This window comes from Phyllobates terribilis, unplaced genomic scaffold (assembly GCF_046119375.1).
Source record: "Phyllobates terribilis strain yellow unplaced genomic scaffold, ASM4611937v1 Scaffold_1__5_contigs__length_1240528914, whole genome shotgun sequence".
In the NCBI taxonomy this organism is placed as follows: Eukaryota; Metazoa; Chordata; class Amphibia; order Anura; family Dendrobatidae; genus Phyllobates; species Phyllobates terribilis.
The window spans coordinates 1,040,423,861-1,040,449,321 of NW_027362761.1; the positions used below are offsets into that span (position 1 = coordinate 1,040,423,861).

General features: G+C 43.2%; 1 protein-coding gene across 2 annotated transcripts in view; it reads right to left on the reverse strand.

Moving 5' to 3' along the window:
* The window catches only part of LOC141157621 (uncharacterized), a 143,601-nt gene that overhangs the window by 36,653 nt on the left and 81,487 nt on the right, over positions 1-25,461 (reverse strand). For both annotated transcript variants that reach the window (XM_073645117.1, XM_073645125.1), the window contains exons 11-13: positions 7,562-7,620; positions 904-1,010; positions 502-607 (exon numbers count right to left, since the gene is read on the reverse strand). In XM_073645117.1, the coding sequence (XP_073501218.1) occupies positions 502-607; positions 904-1,010; positions 7,562-7,620 (272 nt within the window). The remainder of the gene's footprint in view (positions 1-501; positions 608-903; positions 1,011-7,561; positions 7,621-25,461) is intronic.

Genomic DNA, 25,461 nt, shown 5'->3' on the forward strand with positions numbered 1-25,461 from the left:
GATAGAAGCACATTCTACAGTATGTTAGGATTGTTTTAGCCATCTTCATGAAGTTGCTCGATCCTTATAGTTTAGGCAGCGTTCTCATGTTCTCGTCAAGTTCTGCTTCTCATTGAGCATGCCATCAGGTGATTCCGTATTAATATCCATAAAATGTCTATAAAAAGGGTATTGCTTCCAGCTATAAAGATGGACAGTGCCAGAAGGTAGGTCAAAAGTTAAAGAATTCATTTTATAGACTCTGTTTTCCTTATTCAAGTGAATGGCTAAGTTGAGAGAACAACTGAATAACGTTTTTCGTCTATTCAAATGGAAGCACCTGGCAGTACTCACAGGGGAGCAGAAAATTATGTACTTGACGCCTTTACAGTGAAAAATCTAGTATGCCAAAACATTTGATAATCTGGCATTTATAAAGCCCTGTTAATCTTGGATTGAAGAACTGCTACTATCCCCAGAAAACTAATTTACAGTATGCACACACAAACTGGAAATTCTTACATCCTTGCCTCTGGCGTTTGGCCCATACACATCTTCAGCACCGATGATCTGCAAATGCACTGAACTATAATCCTCCAAACCAAGCTGTGTAAACATTTCTCGAGTTCTAAAAAGAAGAATGAAGCAGAAAAGTAGCAATAATAATCACAGTCAACCTTTTAGGAAAGTCTGCTTGTCTGGCCTATGTAGCCAAAGGTGGCCTATGTATCCAGGTGCTGCAAGATCAAAATAGGAATCATTTAAACAAGCAGTATATGATACCAAGGACACCTTTATAATTCAAGTCCAAAATCTGTTTGCAGAAAGCCAATAAAAGTTGTAGCGTACAATTATATCTGCCATAAAAAGGGAAAAGTATAATATGCATTTTAAGAAACATGCAAATGAGAAGAGTTCTCTTACCGTCTCAGAATGCTCTCCGCTGTGCGTCTTCCTTTTTCTGCTGACCTTGGTCCCCCGACAGCACATACAGCTGTAGCTCTATATCCATCAAGATACGTTGCACATACCTGGTTACAGGTATTAAAGTTTATACAATCAAAATCCGAGTCGTAAAATTTATAACAGAACAGTTATTAAAATTATAAAGGCAAATTTTTAATTTTACCAAAATTTGCGAAATATTTTACTTGTATATGGAACAATTTTTTTTATCAAATTTTATTTCTATATAGTGTTTTCTTTTGTGTTACCAAACATATACATGTAGTATATGTACAATGCACTATATAGTCAATGTACATTTTATTCAAGAGGGCCCCTTATGGATGTGGCAGAAATGTATGGATGCTTTTTGTTTAGAGTCCAAACATTGTGAAATGATTCATACTCAACTTTTAGGCTTTGTTTACTAGGCTGCAGTTAGGAAGTGATTGGCTGCCATGATCATCTATAGTTAGTAGCACACCACTGCAGACTAGCTAAAGACTGGCAGAGAAAATTGTACCTTCAGTGTCATGGGAGTTTGAGAGATGAGTATATGAGGATTTCTTAGCTTAGCGATAATGCCTATACTCTTTACTATACTTTTTCGCTTAAGTGTTGTACTCCTGAAGAAGTCTTCAAAAGACTTGGTTATAAGCAGGGGTGTAACAATCGCAGTTGCAGAGATCGAGACCGTGCGGGGCCCATGCGGGTGAGGAGCCTGCCGACGACAGAGCAAACTTCAACTGAATGTGTGTCCTCGGACGCACATTCAGCTGAAGTGTATTGTGACACAGAGACCCGCCGAGTCTGTGCACTGCCGGCCAATCAGAAGACAGCAGCTGACGTCGGAGTGCATGTGACTAAGGGCATGCGCTCCTGTCGCTTGCACGCTCAAGTCAGCTGCGGTCTTCAGAAGACGCCACATGGCGCGGGAGCGGAGGGAAGGGGAGTAGAATAATTATTTTTTTTCTGTGCATTAAAGAACAATGGTAGAATGGAGGACATATATACTAGGATGGGGGACATATTATATAATAATATATCTGTATCTGTATATACACTTCTCAAAAAAATAAAGGGAACACTCAAATAACACATCCTAGATCTGAATGAATGAAATATTCTCATTGAATATATTGTTCTGTACAAAGTTGAATGTGCTGACAACAAAATCACACAAAAATCATCAATGGAAATCAAATTTATTAACCAATGGAGGCCTGGATTTGGAGTCACCCCCAAAATTAAAGTGGAAAAACACACTACAGGCTGATCCAACTTTGATGTAATGTCCTTAAAACAAGTCAAAATGAGGATCAGTATTGTGTGTGGCCTCCATGTGCCTGTATGACCTCCCTACAATGCCTGGGCATGCTCCTGATGAGGTTGCGGATGGTCTCCTGTGGGATCTCCTCCCAGACCTGGACTAAAGCATCCGCCAACTCCTGGACAGTCTGTGGTGCAACGCGACGTTGGTGGATGGAGCGAGACATGATGTCCCAGATGTGCGCAATCGAATTCAGGTCTGGGCAACGGGCGGGCCAGTCCATAGCTTCAATGCCTTCATCTTGCAGGAACTGCTGACACACTCCAGCCACATGAGGTCTGGCATTGTCTTGCATTAGGAGGAACCAAGGGCCAACCGCACCAGCATATGGTCTCACAAGGGGTCTGAGGATCTCATCTCGGTACCTAATGGAAGTCAGGCTACCACTGGTGAGCACATGGAGGGCTGTGTGGCTCTCCAAAGAAATGCCACCCCATACTATTACTGACCAACTGCCAAACCGGTCATGCTGAAGGATGTTGCAGGCAGCAGATCGCTCTCCATTGCGTCTCCAGACTCTGTCACGTCTGTCACATGTGCTCAGTGTGAACCTGCTTTCATCTGTGAAGAGCACAGGGCGCCAGTGGCGACTTTGCCAATCCTGGTGTTCTGTGGCAAATGCCAAGTGTCCTGCACGGTGTTGGTCTGTGAGCACAACCCCCATCTGTGGAAGTTGGGCTCTCATACCACCCTCATGGAGTCGGTTTCTAATTGTTTGTGCAGACACATGCACATTTGTGGCCTGCTGGAGGTCATTTTGCAGGGCTCTTGCAGAGCTCTTCCTGTTCCTCCTTGCAAAAAGGCGGAGGTAGCGGACCTGCTGCTGGATTGTTGCCCTCCTACGGCCCCCTCCACATCTCCTGGTATACTAGCCTGTCTCCTGGTAGCACCTCCAGCCTCTGGACACTACGCTGACAGACACAGCAAACCTTCTTGCCACAGCTCGCATTGATGTGCCATCCTGGATGAGCTGCACTACCTGAGCAACTTCTGTGGGTTGTAGAGTCCGTCTCATGCTACCACGAGTGTGAAAGCACAACCAACATTCAAAAGTGACCAAAACATGAGTTAGAAAACATTGGTACTGAGATGTGGTCTGTGGTCTCCACCTGCAGAACCACTCCTTTATTGAGTGTGTCTTGATAATTGCCAATAATTTCCATCTATTGTCTATTCCATTTGCACAACAGCATGTGAAATTGATTGTCAATTAGTGTTGCTTCCTAAGTGGACAGTTTGATTTCACAGAAGTTTAATTTACTTGGAGTTATATTCTGTTGTTTAAGTGTTCTCTTTATTTTTTTGAGCAGTGTATATATATATATTATATACATACACACAATGGGATGGGGGACATATGTAACAGAAAGGAGCCCAAGATGGGGAACATTACTACATGATGGAGGAGGGGTGAAATTCTTATGTCCTTATAGCCTTATAGGATCTGACCAACATGCAAGGGGGGGGACCAAATTTTGCACCGAGCCCGACGGACTCTAGCTACGTCACTGCACACAGGAGACCTTAGGCCTCGTTGTACATTTTGTGTCTCGTCTACTACTCTTTCTTCTGTTATCTAAGATTTGGAGTGTCTTCTGCTTCTTTTCTGCAAAAGCGCCTATACTCATCCTATAGCTGCTCTCCTCTGTGTACAAAAGGATGGAGTGATGAAATTCGACATGTCCAATCTTTCTTTCCCCCAACATTTTTGGCACCATGTACATAAGATAGTTTGCCAATTCTGTCAAAATTGTCATGTTTGTCGGAGATTACTTTTTTTTATTTTACTTTAATTCATAATCTATTATTCATCTAATTCCTTTAGTCCAGAACTTACAGATAACATAGAAAGATATACAAAAATATGTTTTTTGGATAAAAATCACTCATTTGAGGGGTTATTCAGTATCAGAAAAACATGGCTGCTTTATTTATTTTTATTTATTTTTTTTTTTTTAGAAACAGCACCACACCAGTTCACAGGTTGAGTACAGTATTGCAGTTTAATTCTGTTTACTTCATTGGAGGTGAACTTCAAAATCAGTCAAAAACTATAGGCAGGAGTGATGCGGTTTTTAGAAGAAAGCAGTTATATTTTTCTAATTCTAAACAACCAGTTTTTTAGCATCTCGTCTTACTTTGATAAATCAACGATTTTTTGAAAAAAAAATGAGTTAAACTCCTCCAGCAGTATTGTACAAAATAGTATGTCCTAATGATATTGTGGAAACAAAAGCTGTGCCTACACGATCACCACAGGAGCCCCGCTATGATTGACAACCAAATTCTCAAATCATGGTAGTTTAAAGCCTTAGACGCTGCGGTCATGAGCGACCATGGCACCTAAGGGGTTTGACAGAGAGAAATTCCTTTGTATTTCAAAGATTGGTTAATTGTACAATTTCTCTATTTTGGAAGTGAATGTCCGAGAGTGTTGGCACCCTTGAAATTGTTCCAGAAATTGAAGTATTTCTTCCAGAAAATAATTGCAATACCACATGTTTTGTTGTACACGTTTATGTGGAGCAGTTTGCAAAAAAAGAATGGTCCAAAATTCCAGTTGTGGGTGTAAGAAGCTTGTTGATAGTTATAGGAAGCAATTTATTGCAGTTATTTATTCCAAAGGGTGTGCAACCAAATATTACATTGAGAGTGCCAACAATTTTGTCAGGCCCATTTTGGGGGTTTTGTGTGAAATTATGTCCAATTTGCCTTTTTTCTCTTTTTTTTTGTGTTGTTCCAATACACATAAAGGAAATAAACATGTGTATAACAAAACGTGTAATTGCAATAATTTTCTGAGAGAAATATTTCATTTTCTGGAACAATTTCAAGGGTGCCAACACTTTCGGCCATGACATAAGTAGCAAATCTGTAGGCACAAGAAAGGTTGTTCTGCCATGACCTATAGAGACAGACCACGCCACTGCAATGTGGTTCATGGTGGGAGGGGACCAGCAACAATTTGCTAGTCCTGATTTCTAACATATAGTGGCAGACAGGGGCGTAACGATCGCGGTCACATGATGGAAACATTATACCAGGAAAAGGCCCAGGATGGAGGACATTATTACAAGAATGGGCCAGAATCAGACACATTATTACAGTAAGTGGCCAGGATCGGGGACATTGTCACATGACAGGGCTAACACATGTCTTCACTGTATCTGGAACGCTAGAAGGGTCCATACAACTGACAAACATGCAGGTGAGGGTCCAGGTCCAAATTTTACAGGGAGGCCCATCAAACTGTAGTTACTCCTCTGGGTAGAAGTTAACCAAAGGTAACCTTTCATGGGCAAGCCATAATAGATCTGTCCACAATTGTGTTGTCTAATTACATATGATTTTTGACTTGCAGGTAGCCATGAAAGTATCACTTTAAAAACAGTTCTCACAAGTCTGCAGTAAAGATATACTTATTTAAACTTCAAATTTTGCAACACGATCCTCAAGGCAACATTGTGTCTCACTGCAAAAATATGCAGGGCTGTGGAGTCGGAGTTGGTATCCATTTTGGTGGAGTCGGAGTCAGTTTAACCCCTTCGCAACCTTGGGTTTTGTCGTTTTTGCTTTTTCATTTTTTGCTCCCCTTGTTCCCAGAGCCATAGCGTCTTTACTTTTTGGACAATATGGCCGTGTGAGGGCTTATTTTTTGCGGGACAAGTTGTACTTTTCAACGCCATTACTAGTTTTACCATATCGTGTACGGGAAAACGGGAAAAAAATTCCAAGTGCGGTAAAATTGCAAAAAAAGTGCAATACCACAGTTGTTTTTAGTTTATTTTTTTTACCACGTTCACTGAATGCTAAAACTGACCTGCCATTCTTATTCTCCAGGTCATTACGAGTTTGTAGACATCAAACATGTATAGGTTATTTTATATTTAAGTGGTGAAAAAAAATTCCAAAATTTGGTAAAAAAAACTAAAAAAAAATAGCGCCATTTTCCGAGACCTGTAGCGTCTCCATTTTTCGTGATCCGGGGCTGGGTGAGGGCTTATTTTTTGCGCGCCGGGCTGACGTTTTTATTGATAACATTTTGGCATAGATCCGATGTTTTGATCGCCCGTTATTGCATTTTATTGCAATTTTGCGGCGACCAAAAAACGTAATTCTGGCGTTTAGAATTTTTTCCTCGTTACACCGCTTACCGATCAGATTAATTCTTTTTTTATATTGATAGATGGGGCAATTCTGAACGCGGCGATACCAAATATGTGTATGTGTTTTTTTTTTTTTGTATTTTATTTTGAATGGGGCGAAAGGGGGGTGATTTAAACTTTTATATTTTTTTTATATTTTTAAAAACATTTTTTTTTCACTTACTGCATGCTTCAATAGTCTCCATAGGAGACTAGAAGCAGCAGTTGTCTGATCGTCTCTGCTACATACAGGGGATCAGCAGATCCCCTGCATATAGCAGAAATGGTCCTGTGCTATGAGCGCCGACCACTAGGTGGCGCTCATATCGACGAGATCATGACAACCACAGGCGTCTACTGCAGACCCTGGGTTGTCATGCCCACCCATCGGTGACCCGCGATAACGTGACGGGGTCGCCGATGGGCGGGGCTTATGACGCGCAACCCGGAAGCGCGTGTTAAATGCCGCTGTCGGAGATTGACAGCGGCATTTAACATGTTAACAGCCGCGGGTGGATCGCGATTCCACCCGCGGCTGTTGCGGGCACATGTCAGCTGTAAGAATCAGCTGACATGTGCTCGGTTCAGTGAGGGCTCAGCGCAGCAGCCCTCACTAAACTGGGGGTACGCAAATGTGCGTACTAATAAGGCAAGGGTTGGAAAGGGGTTAAAATGGACCGACTCCAACTCCTAAAATATATAATAAATTGGCTGCAGTAATTCAATGCAGCTTATGGGGAATTTTTTTTCATAAGAATTTGGGAAAGTTATGAAATGTCCTATAAATGTCTGTCCTATTCCTGATCTAAGGGTCTAGACTTTTAGCTGAGATGAATCTGTGCTACAGTAAATTTATCACTTAAACATGAGCCATGTATGAGGGAGTCGGAGTCATGGAAATTGAGGAGTCGGAGGTTTGGCGTACCGACTCCACAGCCCTGGAAATATGTATGCTCATTTACAGAGGCACACAGAGAACATCAGTACGCTTCTTTAATTTAGAAGGTTCAAAAACAAAAACGCATGTAAAGCATAAAAAAAACACAAGTCCATGGCTCACTGGCTAAGCACCTCTCTATGGAACTTATTGAGTTGCATGTACATTGTGTGAACAGAAAGTCAGTGAGGCTCATCCATACTAAAGAAAAAAACAACAACACACCTTATAAAATGAGGAAGGTTGCTCTCCTCTGGCACCTTGGACAGTGACTGCTTCAGCATCTGCAAAAGTAAAAGGCTAAAAGTGAGCTGGATCAAAGTATACTTAGGTTTAGTTATTTAATTTACATGTCAAGAATTGTGTTAGTCTGTTTTATCCCTTTGTCTCCAGTTTTACTGAAAAAGATAAATGTAGACATTTTTGCAAAACTGAAATAGGTCAATAAAATGCAAAATTAGTTGCAATATTCTTCCTAAGCAATGTTTTTTTTATATTCATTAAATCCCTAAGCCTGAAAAAAATATGAAAGTTTAAACAATCAAAAAAAAGTTTTAAAACCCCTGAGCTAATATTTTCTATATCAGCTAAAAATAAATCCTTCAAACTGCCCATTATGGTGCCTTCTCCAGAGCTTTCCTAGCATTCAAGTAAGCAACCATTTATGACAACCTGTATTCCTTCACTGCAATAGTCACAGGGCTGTCAAGAACAATTACAGTTTGTAAATCATCAAAATTCGTTCTAATGCTTTAGACTTGGAAGCTGCTTCTGAGACTACACTTCAAAGAGTTGATGAGCATGATTTAATTCTCCAGGACCATACCTCCCAGATCCCAGACATGTGTACCTGAAAGATATCAAAAACTGCCATAGTTAAAATAACCTTAGAGGCCTGCCCAAAGAGATAACTGAGCAGGATCTTACAAAAAAAACAATCATTAAAAATCCTCTGCTACCTCTTGAACACATCTGATGGCTCACGGACAGAGTTCATAGGGTCATGGGACATTATATACCTTGTACACATTTACAAATATTAACTGGCCATTCAACATCCTGCAAGATGTATTTACCCTATTATGTTTAATGACTGAACTGCCTATATTACTAGACCTGGTATGCTGCAAAGAACAGCTATGAAGAGCCTTAGGGACTCCCACCGTGGAAATCGCCACAGATGAAGGTTCTCCGTCAAACACAAAGGAAGTAAGGATGGCAGGTAATCAACCTTCAATGATTTAGAGATATTCCTTCTTTCCTGGACCATGCCAAACTCCCTCAGGTGTCCCTAACAGATTGTCAGTCCTTGCATACATTAAAACTCCTCTGCCTTGAGACCAATCGAAACACAATTCTAGTGCCTCAAATTTAATGCCCACCATGTTACACATCTCAAAAGGAAGAATCAGAACTCTTGTTTCAGGGTAGGTTTTCCTTTAAAGTGTAACAGTCGTTTTAATTTTTATTTCATAAATCAGTAGTACACATGACAAAAAGCAACTTTGTAATATATCTGATCAGAGAATATGCTTCTCTCTCTGCCAGGACTGATCAGTCATTATCAAAATTCTCAACTCTGAGGTAAAATCTGCATTCAGTGAGGACAGACTTTCCATTACTGAGATAGGAGATGGCAGCTGCTACTGATAAGGTTCTATCTAGGTAGAAGGGAGAGGAGGAGCTCTGCCTCTAGCTCCTCCATTCTACATTAAGATAAGTTATAAAGTTTCTTATTTTCATGTGTACAATTGATTTATGAAATAAAAATTTAAACGACAGTTACTCTTTAAGTGTCTTTTTAATTGTTGGATATCGAACTGCTCTATGGGGTCTAACCCTGAGATTCTTGTATCCCAGGACATACACTAACTAATTACACAATCATCCTTTCCTTTTTTCCTCACCCCAGCTTTCCTCCTTAATTCCCTTTACATTGATGGTATTCATAATTGGCTTATTTTGCTACTCAACAGCTTTAGTAATGGTAGGAAGGTTGTCATCAGTCTTTCACATGAGATACAGCCATGTTCTACATAATGGAGAGGTTACTTTTTGTCTGATTTGTACCTCAAATACATCTTTGTTAGGGTTTCGTCTTCTAGTTTGTCAAATGTCTTGGTCTTTCGGTAACGTCTGTATGAGGCCACAGGCTCAAAAGGCTACTTTGGACAGACTTGGAAGAAGCCACTTTGTCTAGCAGATTCCAGAGAAATGTAAATACCCTTTCACCCCTGTACAGGGATCTGGTTTTACAACAGGACCCAGTGGAATGCTACCATGGAAGAACTGCCGTCCAGAGGTAGGAATGGTCACCAAGCAGGGTCAGAGCAGAGAGGTCATGTCAAGGACAAAATCAGAATCCATAAGCATAGTGAGAAACATAAGTCGAGGTCAAAACAGGAAAACACTAAAAACAAACAGGAACAGAAGACACACCTAACCAGGGAAGCACTAAACTGTATCTGGCAGCTTCCAGCAGCAAACTGGAAGCCTTAGTAGGGTGGAGTGCGCTCGAATTTGCTGGAGAAGGGAGCTGATAACTTCAGCTGGACAGCACACCCCCCCACACTGTTAGGCTGGATGGCACTCAGATCCCAGCTACTCTAACCTTAGCAGCTTGACAGAGCACGCTGTCCAGAGCTTTTGGTTCTGATATCTCCTCTATCACAAGCGCCGCCCGCAGAATAAATACAGCGGCACTTGGTGACAGAAGCAGAAGTTGCAGGAGCAAGTTCTGGTAGAAATGTGACACTTTCCTTATACTCAATTTGCTCTTAAAATACCATGGCTAAACTCAGTTTAGCTCATTTAATGCCAATGATCTGATAAGCCCCATAAAAATCAGACTTGTCTTTTATTTCACCTTTTTGTGACATCCTGATCATATCAAGACCTTTACATAAAAGGTCTTGATATGTGTATAAGGAATATTTATATCTCATGGTACTTTAAAGAGATTCTAAAAACTTTAATGAGGTTTTCCAGTTTCAGAAAACACTTGTCCTCAGGCGCAGATGGTATAAAAAAAACAAAAAAACAAAAACACTGCTTTACTCACCTTGCCCTGGGTCCAGAGCTAAATCTCCCCCCCCCCTGTACCAGATGTCTGTTATAGTCGGCAGCCCTGACATCGCGTCAACAGCACAGCAGTGAGTGAGATATTTGTAAACCACGACCAACATATTAAATATAAAAGAACTAGGTTTAAATCCCGGATAACCGGGGCTAACCCAGAAAGCCTGCTCGAGTCATATTAGAAACAAAGAAAACTGAGAGTACAACTGGCTTAAATAGAAAATGTATTAATTATTCACTATGTGTACAATACCAAATATAAATGACATGCATAGAAAAAAAGGGACAAGAAAGAGCAAAGTGCCTAAATAGAGCCCCCAAGGTGTAATGCGTCCCATTCATATGGAGTGGAGTCGCTATGGCCACTAGAAAGCCACATAGCTAGTCAGGGGTTAATATACAGAGTGCTCCTACCAAAATCAGATCGCACTCACCACTAAAGTAGTGACCTGAGTAGATACAGGAAGGCTCAATTGCCGTGTGGCAAAAAAAGTCATGTACTTACCACACTAACAGGCCAAGACTAGATGGGGACTCAAAGGGGGGGCCACAAGGTAGCTGGTGAGTGCGAAATGATTTTGGTAGGAGTACTCTGTATATTAACCCCTGACTAGCTATGTGGTTTTCTAGCGGCCATAGTGACTCCACTCCATATGAATGGGACGCATTACACCTTGGGGGCTCTATTTAGGCACTTTGCACTTTCTTGTCCCCTTTTTCTATGCATATATGTCATTTATATTTGGTATTGTACACAAAGTGAATAATTAACAAATTTTCTATTTAAGCCAGTTGTATTCTGCTTTCTTTGTTTCTAGCGAGTGAGATATGCCTAATGGGATGAGCCACTCAGAACAGTGGACGTGGCATCAGAGCTGCAGATACCAGGAGCAGAGGTGGAGACTCATCACTGGACCAGCCAAAAGCCCCTTAACAGGCTGCTTGTTTTCTTTGGATCCCTGTAGATGTCCAACAAAAAGGTCACACTTAGATAATCTCAAGGCAGAAATCAAAAATTTGTAAGATTTGTTGGCCAACATTTGAGATCAAAAATCTCTAGATCAGAGACAAACTATGTAAGGGATACTGTGAATATATCAAAATACTTGGCCGCTGGCTCCTTGAAGCATTCAATCCTTACCTACACCTAATCCTGTAATCATTAGGTAAAGGGTTTGATGGCTTAGCCCTAGAATAAGACTCCTATATTAAAGCAGTAGGGGATTGACTGTCTGCACCCCCTCTACTAAGCTGTACCTTTCACAACATTTTAACACTTTGCTTCACCATTGTGAAAAGTACTGGATAGGCAAGTATGAACCAAACAGCAAACTGCAATGGCAGAGGCTGTGGTGCTAGCATGAACACTGAACCCTCTTCAAACATCTGATCAGAAGAAGTTCTATCAATTATAACCGGCTGGATAACAGCTTATACTCTCCCACTAAGGCCCAGCCAGTGCTTCTTCAGACATTTTTGAGGGGTTTCCGGAACTTTCTAAAGCTTTGTATAGTAGAGAAAATTGGCTTACCTTTATATAATAGCCACTTTTTTATGGGAATACCTTGACCCCGCCCTCTATTGTGCAGGCAAATATCCCGGAACTCGAGGACAACTAAAGGATTCCTTGTGGCTCTTCAAGGCCTAAAAGCAGGATGCCCTGGTCCAAGTGGTTTTTAAGGTTATTTAAAGAAATTATTCCATCAACCCTTTCATCCACTTTCAGTTTCTTCTTGCCTGACCTTACTTAACATCAAATCTCAAAAACAGGTGTGTGTTGTCCCTGCAAGAGATGCCCAGGATTACACCCCAAAGGCAATATATTTTCTAAACTAAGTGTCTACTAGGAAATCACTGTCAGTTATCAGTAGACGCAGAAAAAGTTTTGGATGGGATGAGTATGGATTTTATGTGAGCCATCTTGAAAAAGATGTCTCAGTGAACTACATGATCTCTCATGTTCTGGCACTGTACCGGTCTCCCTCAGCTCAATTGGGCCGGTTCCTTTTTAGCCTGTTCTGTAATTGAATGCGTCAGATGTTCACTCTCACAAGCTGGGAACTTCTTGGGACTACAGTAGCTCTTGACTGGTTCCCTGCCGGCTTTTCAAAGCGCGTTTACTCTAAAATGCTGCAGCCTTTCATACAAGGCTGTAATCACTCAACTAGTATCCGATTCATGCTGTATGTGGTTCAGACATGAATCGAGTGACAAGTACCCTATAAAAAGGTGACAAGGTGAAATAACCTTAGACACTAGACACCTCCCTTCAGAACCCAGTGGTTGGAATCCATAAATTATATTATGCCAATGTAAGAATTGCAGGTTTTGGACCATTTAGTTAACACCGACTGCACCCATTTCTTTTGCCTGGCTACCCTGTACTGTGTTTAGCTTTTCTTTAAAGTTGAACACCTGGGTATTAGGACACTGGATCCCCTTTGCACCAGGTCTTGTCAGTTTAGGTATGCTGGTCTATATTGATTTGAACCGTGGACATTCCCTACAATAGAGGTGGGGAAACTCAGACTTGCTGGCAGTTTACGGCCCTCGATGACCTTTTATCCAGCCCCCGAGCAGATTCCCAGGGACCTCAGTAATTGGGCCGGCAACTGTATTTTGACGGCCGCCAGCCCTTTAAATTTCTTCTTGTTCTGTGAGCATGCACAGTATGTTCAATACTGAACAGTGAGGTGTATGCAATGAAAAATTACATCCTGACACCAGTGCCAGCGTCAGGACGTTCTTTGTGGGCAGAGTTAGCGCGCGGCTTGTGCAGCCCTCGAAGGATAAATATACAAATGGACTTTGGCAGAAATAAGGTTCCCCACCCCTGCCCTACACAGTTTGACCTGTGCACCAGTTTCTACATCGAAAACTATTCTTTTTTTTAATTGTGCATGGCTATTGGTATTCAATAAATGTCTACTGAACTACAAAGTTAAAAAAATAATAATTATACAAGGCATGTAGAAAGTTAGCACGATTGGTCACATACATTTAGGAACTTGAAAGATACCCCAAGGATGGTTCACCTGGTATGTAAAATGGCAAGAAGAAAAGGTAAATGTGGATTATACATCAGGGATGCTTTTTGTTCACCGTAAACTGTTGACTGTTTAATTCTGGCAGTTGTTGTCTTGCACTTCTGTCTTCATGGATGGTAGAAAGCACAGAAGAGCATCAGGAGGAAACAATTACCTGCAAGCAATAACCTGGTGCATTTGATGCAGGGATGTAAAACTCTGTCCCTCTTTCTACACAGAACGTAGTGCTGCATAGCATAAGATTTTATCTTTTGTGGAAATTTAGGGTAAAGAAAACAGATGACAAACTTAGCCTGAAAAGTTCAATTTTAGTTCATACAGTATCCAGAGGAAGAATGTACAGTACAGATAACTTCAATTAACAAAAATAATGAACGGCAAATAAAAATGAATTAACTTCCAATCTGCTTCTGCTGTACGTGTCAAAGCACTGGAGTCTAAAATATGTAAGAGATCTAAGTTTTCACTATCCGCTCAAGAGAATGTTTAAAAAGTTCACAGAAAAGTTCACTTAAAGTTCAGCCATGTTATATTAAGTTTTTGTCAAGGTAAAAGTTCAGGGAGAGGTTAAAATCCATTTCTGCACATCAACACTGAAAAAATGTTTGTGGCTATTTGTCAATAGAATATATACATCATTAGGCAAACATTTACATTCCCGATGCACAGCTTGTCAGTTTTTACACAATAATACATAAATCACTACATGCTTACTTTCAGAAGTGCACAAGTATCAACGGAATTTGATTATCTCATACATAGCTAAAGTGTCATAAACAATTAAATTGAATGTAATAGATCACTGATATACTGGAGGTCATCCGTAGGCTAGTATGTTCACATTAGACTGTATTCCACCCTCAGATGAGAGACTCAAAAAAGTCAACTGGCCATAACTTTTTTTTATAAACAGACATGGATAATCCACAACATAGTTCAATATTCGCCCTTACTTTTTTTCTGTTACTCTATCCAGGACTGTGATTGGTGAAGAGAAACATCATCTCATTGTTATTCACTAAATTTATGCTACATGAGTGTTTGAATGTATTAAGGGTCCCCATACACATTAGACTAAAAGGAACCGGTTATTAAACTACAAGTATAGGAGTAATATGTAAGTAATTAGCGTTATGAAGGTGCCCTGCCGCCACTTAAAGTGCAGCATCTGGTAGAAAATTAACTTTAATCTTTCAATCATGCAGGCGTGCCGGCGCAGCTTCAGTCATCGTTCACTATACTGTGAGCGGCGGCTGTAGGCATGCCCCGGCACTTTGAGTGACAGTTCACTCAGCAGTGCATCAGTGTACAGCTGGCTGGCAGTCAAAGTGCTGGGGCATGCTTACAGTATAGGGAGCGATAACTGTAGCCACACCGGCACACCTGTATGACTGAAAGCCAGCAGCCTACAGGGAGAAATAAAGTTGATTTTCTCCAGGGTGCCGCATTTTCAGTACAGCGGTCGGGTATAGTCATAATGCTATTAACCTGCAGATTAACCCTATAGCTGCAGGTTATAACATCCCACCTGACAGGTTCCTTTTAAAGAGAAGCTGTCATCTATAAAAAACACTGTTTACCTGCACATATAGAGATTACTTGCAAGTTAATAGTATTACAATCCTTTTAAGCAGGTTTCCTGGGCAGCAGATAAGGGAGAAAATGAAGTTATACTCTCCCTGCAGTCACTTGCTTCTAGTCAATGGATCAGCGGTTACTCTGCAATCACTCACCCACATATTGACTGCTGCAGAGTAAACTGTCAGTATATGTGTTGGGGAGTGATTACAACACACTCACTGTATAGTGAGTGGTAACTGTTACAGCCCCAACACTGCCCCAATGACTGGAAATGAGTGAATACAGGCAGGGCTGTGGAGTTGGTAAGCTAAACCTCCGACTCCAACTCCGACTCCTCAATTTCCACGACACCAACTCCACGTCTCCAACTCCCTCATACATGGCTCATGTTTAAGTTTAAGTAATACATTTACTGTAGTAAAATGGTAACATCAGGTTTTTTGTAACATCAGGCTTTTAATCCTTATTATGATACAATAAGCAAGCTATTTAGATAGAACATAAAATATATATTTATTGGAATACAACTTTAGAACAAAAAAACTTTTGCACATTTACAATTTATTATACACTATGCAGTAAGTGGAAAAAAAACAGTTTTCAACAAAAACGTACTGAATAACATTTGTGCAGTCTATGAATTTGTTCTAAGAAATAGTATCTCCTCCATCAGATCCTCCTTCATAGATGACCTCAAATCTGACCTAAATTATTTTAAGGCTAGAGAACAACCTCTCTACACTAACTTAGGTTGGTGGCAAAGCAGTAACCACACGGGCAACAATCCTAACAATTTTAGGGTATAAAGGAATTGCCTCGTGCAGTCAGTTTTGATGAACGATTGAACTCTTCTACTTCTTTGAGAACAAGTGAACAATTTTGTAATTCCACAATTGCCCCTTTTACAGCCCGTCTCTTCAGGATGGAATCAATTTTAGGGGTTCTGGCAGCAATAGCCAATTTCCTCACTTTGCTATTCAGAGTTGCAGCATGTCCCTCTTGCAGACTATCTTTTACTGCCAGCTGCGTGTGCACGACACAGCACATGATGAATAGGAGAGAAATGTGAAGCAACTTCAACAAGATCATCTAATTTTAAAGATTAATTTTGCTGTTCTTGTATAGTAATATCTGTTTGTTCCTCCGTTATAGGAACAGGACTGTGGCCTTCCATCTTCAACATACTGAATCTGAAATGTTCTTCTAGCTGCTGTTCTCCTTCATTATTCTCATTCATCAGTTTAATTGTACTTATCATGTTTGAATCATTATCAGTTATAATAGCAAGAACCTGTTATTTTTTGTTCTTAATCCTGCTTTTCTGTTCACTCCAGCAGTTCTGAGATGAGTGCAGGCATTCCTTCCCTGTGTGTTTGTTTTTTTTTGCAGGCATTCCTTCCCTGTGTGTCTGTAGAGGAGAAGCTTCACTACTTATCATGTACATAAACTGCAGCACAGATTCATCTCAGCTAAAAGTCTAGACCCTTAGATCAGGAATAGGACATTTCATAACTTTCCCAAATTCTTATGAAAAAATATTCCTCACAAACTGCATTGAACTACTGTACCCAATTTATTATTTATTATTTTAGGAGCCAGAGTCGGTCCATTTTATACTGACTCCACCAAAATGGACAGACTCCGACTCCACAGCCCTGGATACAGGATGACTAACTATTTTTTCTCTCTGTTGCCACTGTTCGTTACACAGCCACACATGATTAAAATAAAACGCTAATAACCAGCAGAGTACCACTATACATTTTGTAGGCAACCGGTTCACTTTACCCCCTTTCCATCACAGTCAGTTTTGCCCTTTCAGACAGATCCCCATTTTTCAAATCTGACATGTATCACTTTGTGGTAAAAAGCATAATGTTCTTAGATTTATTTGGGACACATTGTACTTTATCCTAGTTGTAAATTTTGTCAATATATTTGGCCTTTCACTTATAAAAATTTAAAAAAATAGCACAGATAGTTAATACATAACATTTGCAATGTCTACTTCATGTTGGCATCATTTTTTAAACATAGTGTTATACGCCAAAGCAAGAACTTTGGCATTTTTAGAGCCAGCTTATGGCAGGACCCTGTAGTTCTAGGCCACAGTAGTTGGCAGATCCAAGGAGATTTGAGTCTTCTATTTGCTACTGACTGCAGCATCTAGAGGTTCATGGGGGTACTGATGCGGTGGAAGAGGGAGTCCACTCTCTCAATTAGCTACAGTGGGGAAAAAAAGTATTTAGTCAGCCACCAATTGTGCAAGTTCTCCCACTTAAAAAGATGAGAGAGGCCTGTAATTGACATCATAGGTAGATCCCAACTATGAGAGACAAAATGAAAAAACAAATCCTGAAAATCACATTGTCTGATTTGGAAAGATTTTTTTTTCAAATTTTGGTGGAAAATAAGTATTTGGTTATCTACAAACAAGTAAGATTTCTGGCTCTCACAGACCTGTAACTTCTTCAAGAGGCTCCTCTGTCCTCCACTCATTACCTGTAGTACTGGCACCTGTTTGATCTTGTTATCAGTATAAAAGACACCTGTCCGCAACCTCAAACAGTCACACTCCAGACTCCACTATGGTGAAGACCAAAGAGCAGTTGAAGGACACCAGAAACAAAATTACAGCCCTGCACCAGGCTGAAAAAAACTGAATCTGCAATAGGAAAGCAGCTTGGTGTGAAGAAATCAACTGTGGGAGCAATAATTAGAAAATGGAAGACATACTAGACCACTGATAATCTCCCTCTATCAGGGGCTCCACACAAGATCTCACCCTGTGGGGTCAAAATAATCTCAAGAACGGTGAGCAAAAAAAAATACCAGAACCACACGGGGGGGACCTAGTGAATGACCTGCAGAGAGCTCGGACCAACGTTACACAGGCTACCATCAGTAACACACTACGCCGCCAGGGACTCAGATCCTGCAGTGCCAGACGTGTCTCCCTGGTTAAGCCATTACATGTCCGGGCCCGTCTGAAGTTTGCTAGAGAGCATTTGGATGATCCAGAAGAGTCATATGGTCAGATGAAACCAAAGTAGAACTGTTAGGTAGAAACACAACTCATCGTGTTTGGAGGAGAAAGAATGCTGAGTTGCATCCAAAGAACACCATACCTACTGAGAAGCAAGGGGGTGGCAACATCATGCTTTGGCACGGTTTCTCTGCCAAGAGACCAGGACGACTGATCCGTGTACATGAAAGAATGAATGAGGCCATGTATCGTGCCAAAAATTTGGAGACACTCCAATGCCCCTTGCAAGAAATGTAGATATGGTGGTGGAGGATGAGATGGGGAGAAGGAGGAAAAGAGCAAATAGACAAAATCAGGAAGTGTATATCCATCACTGGTTGTGAAGACAGAGGTGCATGGGAATAGAATTAGCCCTCCCAAAAAAAAGACACTGGATTTGAGTTTATGTTACGCTGCTATCATTCGGTGGTGTTGAGAAGTCTGGCCCAATCCAGCCATTGTTCATTTTTATAAGAGTCAGCCTGTCAGCATTTTCAGTTGACAGGCTGATGCGCCTATCGGTTATAATTCCACCAGCGGTACTAAAAACCGCTCTGACAAAACGCTACCGGCAGGGCAGGCTAGGACCTCCAAGGCGTAGAGAGCCAGTTCATGCCACATGTCCAACTTGGAAACCCAATAATTATAAGGCATAGAGGAATCACGGAGGACGTTGGTACGGTCGCCAAGGTACTCCTTCAGCATCTTCCCAAACTTTTCCCTCCTTGTGAGAGTACCCCGCGCATCAAGGCCTGCGCGATGGGAGGGTCTGAGAAAACAGTCCCAGAACTTTTACAGTGTTCCCCTGCCTCTGCTGGATTGGATTTCTGTCTCGCTCGCCTGTACACCTTGACTGTCCAAATAACTGTGACCTCTGCCGCCAGCGTTTTCAGATGAGAAATTTTTCAATAATTCTGCAACAAGGGCTTTCTCGTACTGTCCCATTTTATTAGGCCTGTCCTGCATGGGAATAAGAGACAGAAAGTTCTCCTTGTAGCGTGGGTCTAGAAGTGTCACCAACCAGTAATGACTTTCACCCAAAATTTGGACAACGCGAGGGTCACGGGAAAGGCTGTGTAACATAAACTCAGCCAGGTGTGCCAGACTGCTAACAGGCAAGACTTCTGTGTCTTCACCAAGAGGACGACTGACCATGCTCTTCTTCTCATCCTCCCTGTCCTCAGGCCATCCACACTGAACAGACGGTATGACAGTTGTGCAGGTAGTACCATCTATAGCGCAGGAAACTAGCTCCTGTTCTTCCTTCTCTTCCTCATTGTCATCCTATCCACGTTGGGATGAGATGAGGCTGGGCTGTGTGTAATCACCCTGTATGGTTCCTTGCTCCATCTCATCGTGCTCTGCCTGCAATGCATCCTCTTTAATTGTGAGCAGAGAGCATTTCAGAAGACAGAAGTGGGATGGTGATGCTAATTATGGAGTCATTGCCGCTCACCATCTTGGTGGAGTCCTCAAAGTTTTGGAGGATTGTACAGATGTCTTATGTGCTGAGCCTTCCTCTGCTCACAAATCTTTCCCAATATCTGCAATGTACAGTTCCAACGAGCGGCGATATAGCACACCAGTCGGTGAGCTGGAAGCTGCAAACGCTGATGAAGCATGGCAAGGGCGGCGGAAGCTTCAGCACACACTGGCATACTTTGACAAGCAGATCCGGCAGATCTGGGTAGGTTTTGAGAAACCGCTGAACCACAAGGTTAAGCACATGGGCCCGGCATGGTACGTGTGTGAGCTCATCTCGTTTCAGAGCCGCCACCAGGTTCCGGTCACTGTCACACACGACCATGCCTGGCTGTAGGGTCAGCGGTGTCAGCCAAAAGATCTGCCTGCTCTTTCAGAGCTGTCCACAACTCTTCAGCATTGTGCGGTTTGTCACCTAAGCATATTAGCTTCAGCAAAGCCTGTTGCCGCTTTGCCAAGGCAGGGCTGCAGTGCTTCCAGCTTGTGAATGATCTGGTCATTTCGGAGATGGAGGCTGAGGAGGAGGAAGAGGCGGAGGAGAAGAAGGTGGTGGCAACCCTGACTGACCCAAGGCCCGCAATCCTCGGCGTCGGGAGGACGTGTTCTGTCCCAAGGTCCGACTGGGTCCCAGCTTCCACTATATTAACCCAGTGTGCTATCAGCGAGATGTACCGTCCCTGCTCACAAGCACTTGTCCATGTGTCTGTGGTTAGGTGGACGTTCCCAGTAACTGCGTTGTTGAGGGCACGTCTAATATTGTGGGACACGTGCTCGTGTAATGCGGGAACAGCACACCGGGAGAAATAGTGGCGGCATGGGACCGAGTACCGAGGGACGGCCGCTGCCATCAGGTTGCGGAAAGCTTCCCACTCCACAAGCCTAAAAGGCAACATCTCAATGCTGCACTGGGACAAGGACGTGCTCGCTGATGGTGCTAGTTGAGAGTTGGCAACGACAGGAGCAGGGCGAGATGCATCTTCGCATGCGCCATGAACAGGGGATTGACATGCACGCACAACAGCGGAAGAAGCAGTGGTGTCACGCGCAGACACTGTTTCTGGACCCTGGGGTTCGGCCCACTTAGTCGGGTGCTTTGGTGCCATGTGCCTGATCTGATGCTGGTGGTGGTCAGGCTGCTAGTTTTGCTACCCCTGCTGATGCTGGCCTGGCAGGTGGTGCAAATGGCCTTTTTGGGGTTATCCGCAGAGGCTTTAAAAAACAACTAGACTCAGGAAGACCTAACAGTTGTACTGGCAACTTCCGTCGTGTTGGCGTTACTTGTCTCTGCGGTCACCAGACTGCTTCTTCCTGCCTGTTGTGGTGCTACGCCTCCCTCCCCCTGTGTGCTGGTGTCCTCGCTCTGCATGTCTCCCTGCCAGGTTGGGTCAGTTACTACACTGCTCAAAAAAATAAAGGGAACACTCAAATAACACATCCTTGATCTGAATGAATGAAATATTCTCATTGAATACTTTGTTCTGTACAAAGTTGAATGTGCTGACAACAAAATCACACAAAAATAATCAATGGAAATCAAATTTATTAACAAATGGAGGCCTGGATTTGGAGTCACCCCCAAAATTAAAGTGAAAAAACACACTACAGGCTGATCCAACTTTGATGTAATGTCCTTAAAACAAGTCAAAATGAGGCTCAGTATTGTGTGTGGCCTCCACGTGCCTGTATGACCTCCCTACAATGCCTGGGCATGCTCTTGATGAGGTTGCGGATGGTCTCCTGTGGGATCTCCTCCCAGGCCTGGACTAAAGCATCCGACAACTCCTGGACAGTCTGTGGTGCAACGTGACGTTGGTGGATGGAGCGAGACATGATGTCCCAGATGTGCTCAATCGGATTCAGGTATGGGGAACGGGTGGGCCAGTCCATAGCTTCAATGCCTTCATCTTGCAGGAACTGCTGACACACTCCAGCCACATGAGGTCTGGCATTGTCCTGCATTAGGAGGAACCCAGGGCGAACCGCACCAGCATATGGTCTCACAAGGGGTCTGAGGATCTCACCTCGGTACCTAATGGCAGTCAGGCTACCTCTGGCGAGCACATGGAGGGCTGTGCGGCCCTCCAAAGAAATGCCACCCCACACCATTACTGACCCACTGCCAAACCGGTCATGCTGAAGGATGTTGCAGGCAGCAGATCGCTCTCCACGGCGTCTCCAGACTCTGTCACGTCTGTCACATGTGCTCAATGTGAACCTGCTTTCATCTGTGAAGAGCACAGGGCGCCAGTGGCGACTTTGCCAATCCTGGTGTTCTGTGGCAAATGCCAAGCGTCCTGCACGGTGTTGGGCTGTGAGCACAACCCCCATCTGTGGACGTCGGGCCCTCATACCACGCTCACGGAGTCGGTTTCTAACCGTTTGTGCAGACACATGCACATTTGTGGCCTGCTGGAGGTCATTTTGCAGGGCTCTTGCAGTGCTCCTCCTGTTCCACCTTGCACAAAAGGCGGAGGTAGCGGTCCTGCTGCTGGGTTGTTGCCCTTCTACGGCCCCCTCCACGTCTCCTGGTGTACTGGCCTGTCTCCTGGTAGCGCCTCCAGCCTCTGGACACTACGCTGACAGACACAGCAAACCTTCTTGCCACAGCTCGCATTGATGTGCCATCCTGGAGGAGATCCCACAGGAGACCATCCGCTACCTCATCAGGAGCATACCCAGGTGTTGTAGGGAGGTCATACAGGCACGTGGATGCCACACACAATACTGAGTAGAGATGAGCGGTGTTCGACTAGAACTGTTCGCCTATCTCAAATTCGAGCTGTTTTGGGCGGTGTTCGAGACGTTCGACGAACGCGAACGATTTGCAAAAAATTCGGCTGTTCGAGGTTATGTTCGATAACTGTTCGTGCACCAAAAGCGTGTCCTGCATGTCTGGCGCTATTTAGAGCACCAATCATGCAGGGATTGTCTGCCACTCACTGTAATGCCACAGCCATGGTGGTTGTGGCATTACAGTGGTTGCCCAAATCGATGGGAACAGTGCTCACAGTGAAACATGAAAAGCCGGCAATTCAGCAGCGGCATACACCGGTACCCGACAATTTAGAACAGAAAGAATAGAGTATCACACATAGATTAGATAGATAGAAACATGTCAGTCACATATATAAGAAGTACAGTGACAGTGTTGGTTACTGTACTTGTCATTTAGTGTTAACCCTCCGTCAGGGGCAATATGTTTCATAACGAGTTTAGGGGCATTGCGCCTGTCCGGCATAGGCTAGAAAATTGGCTATATTTTCCTTTTTTTAAAATTTCAATGCTCTAAAAGTGATCAGTTACCTTAATAGGAATGCAATAAATGAGAATACACATAATCAGGTGGAAAAAAAAATGTTTACTAACCAGAAAAGTAACACTAACCAGACAAACCACTGAAAATAGAGAAATGAAACTAAGTGAGCTGCGCCTGTCAGATCAGTTGCCCCTGACGGAGGGTTAAAGGATTTATTAAAAAAAATATTAGTGTTTTCATGCACCGTCTCTTTAAAAAAGCTGGCCGGCAATTCAGCATCGGTACCCGACAATTTATAACAGAAAGAATAGAGCATCACACATAGATTACATAGATAGAAATAGGTCAGTCACATATATAAGAAGTACAGTGATAGTGTTGATTACTGTATTTGTCATTTAGTGTTAAAATAAAGGATTTATTAAAAAAAAAATTGGCGTGGGGTTCCCCGTAATTTTAGTCTCTAACGGAGGTTAAGCAGACGGCTGGGGCAGATGTTTGAAGCCTGGGAAGGGGGGTAATACCCATGGAGCTTCCCAGGCTACTAATATCAGCCCCCAGCTGAATACCTAGCCTTTACTAGCTATTAAAAGGGGGGACCCCAAAAAGAATGACGTGGGGTCCCCCCTATTTTAATAGCTAGCAAAGGCTAGGCAGACAGCTGGGGGCTGATATTAATAGCCCAGGAAGGGTGCCATGAATATTGGCCCCCTCCCAGGCTAGAAACATCAGCCGTCAGCCGCCCCAGAAATGGCGCATCCATAGGATGAAATAATTTAAAAAAAATTGCCCTGGGGCTTCGCCCTATTTTTGTGTCCAGCCAGGTACAGCAGGCAAGAACGGGCTGCCCCCAACCACCAGCTGCTATTTGTACCTGGCCGGACACAACAATATAGGGAAGCCCTTTTTTTTTAATTATTTCATGACTTTCATGAAATAATTAAAAAAAAAAAATACGTGGGGCTTTGCTCTATTTTTGTGTCCAGCCAGGTACGTCTAGACAGCTGGGGGGCTGGAATCCGCAGCGCAGGGAGGCCCAAGCTTTCTGGGCCCCCCCCCGCTGCAAATTGCAGTCCACAGCTACCCCAGAAAATGGCGCGTTCATAGAAGCGCCGTCTTCTGGCGCTGTATCCAACTCATCCAGGGCCCTGGTGCGGTGGCTCACTGGGTAATAAAAAGGTTAGGGCCAGCTTGGCATTATCAATTCATGGGGTCACGCCATGTCCAATGAACTCGGCTCACCTCATGCACGTCACTGACAGCGTGGGAAAATTCTCCTGCGCTCAGCGCTTGAGCAGGAGAATTCTCCCATGCTGGGATGGCATTGAGATGACAGGCTGGATGGCAGCTGAGCGCTGCCATCCAGCATGCCATCCTTCATAGACACTGCAGAGTGCAGGCATGCTTGCGCTCTGCAGTGTCTCTGAAGGATGACAAGCTGGATGGCAGCACTCAGCTGTGATCCAGCCTGTCATCTCAATGCCATCCCAGCGTGGGAGAATTCTCCTGCTCAAGCGCTGAGCGCAGGAGAATTCTCCCACGCTGTCAGTGACATGCATGAGGTGAGCTGAGTGGATAGGACATGACCTTGGCTCATCTTTATGCCGTCACAGCGAGACACTGAGGAGTACAAGCATGCCTGCGCTTCTCAGTGTCTGCGGCATGGCAAGCTGGATGGCAGCTTTCGGCTGCGATCCAGCCAGTCATGTGAATGTAGCAGAGCTGAAGCTGTCGTGGGAACCATGGAAAGGTAAGGATGATGTTGCTTTATTATTTTACTTTTATTGCAGAAGACATTGGCTTCAGCTGGAATGGGCGTGATGGTAAGTATGGTTTAATTTAGAACAATAAAGAATTGTGTGTTTATTTCAATTAAAGGACTTTATTCTGGGTGTTTGTGTTTTTTTTTAACTTTGAGTATGGGGTTAGTAATGGGGGTGTCTTATAGATGCCTCTCCATTACTAACCTGGGCTTGATGTCAGCTGGCATTATAAGCTGACATCAACCCCAGCCCTATTACCCCACTGCCACCGCTACAGGGCAGTGGAAAGAGCGAGGCTAAGTGCCAGAATTGGCGCATCCTATGGATGCGCCATTTCCGGGCCTGCTGACGGCTGGTGTTTCTAGCCTGGGAGGGGGCCAATATTCATGGCACCCTTCCTGGGCTATTAATATCAGCCCCCAGCTGTCTGCCTAGCCTTTGCTAGCTATTAAATTAGGGGGGACCCCACGTCATTTTTTTTTGGGGTCCCCCATTTTAATAGCTAGTAAAGGCTAGGTATTCAGCTGGGGGCTGATATTAGTAGCCTGGGAAGCTCCATGGGTATTACCCCCTTCCCAGGCTTCAAACATCTGCCCCAGCCGTCTGCTTAACCTCCGCTAGAGACTAAAATTAAGGGGAACCCCACGCCAATTTTTTTTTTAATAAAACCTTTATTTTAACACTAAATGACAAGTACAGTAATCAACACTATCACTGTACTTCTTATATATGTGACTGACATGTTTCTATGTATCTAATCTATGTGTGATGCTCTATTCTTTCTGTTATAAATTGTCGGGTACCGATGCTGAATTGCCGGCCGGCTTTTTTTAAAGAGACGGTACATGAAAACACTATTATTTTTTTTAATAAATCCTTTAACACTAAATGAC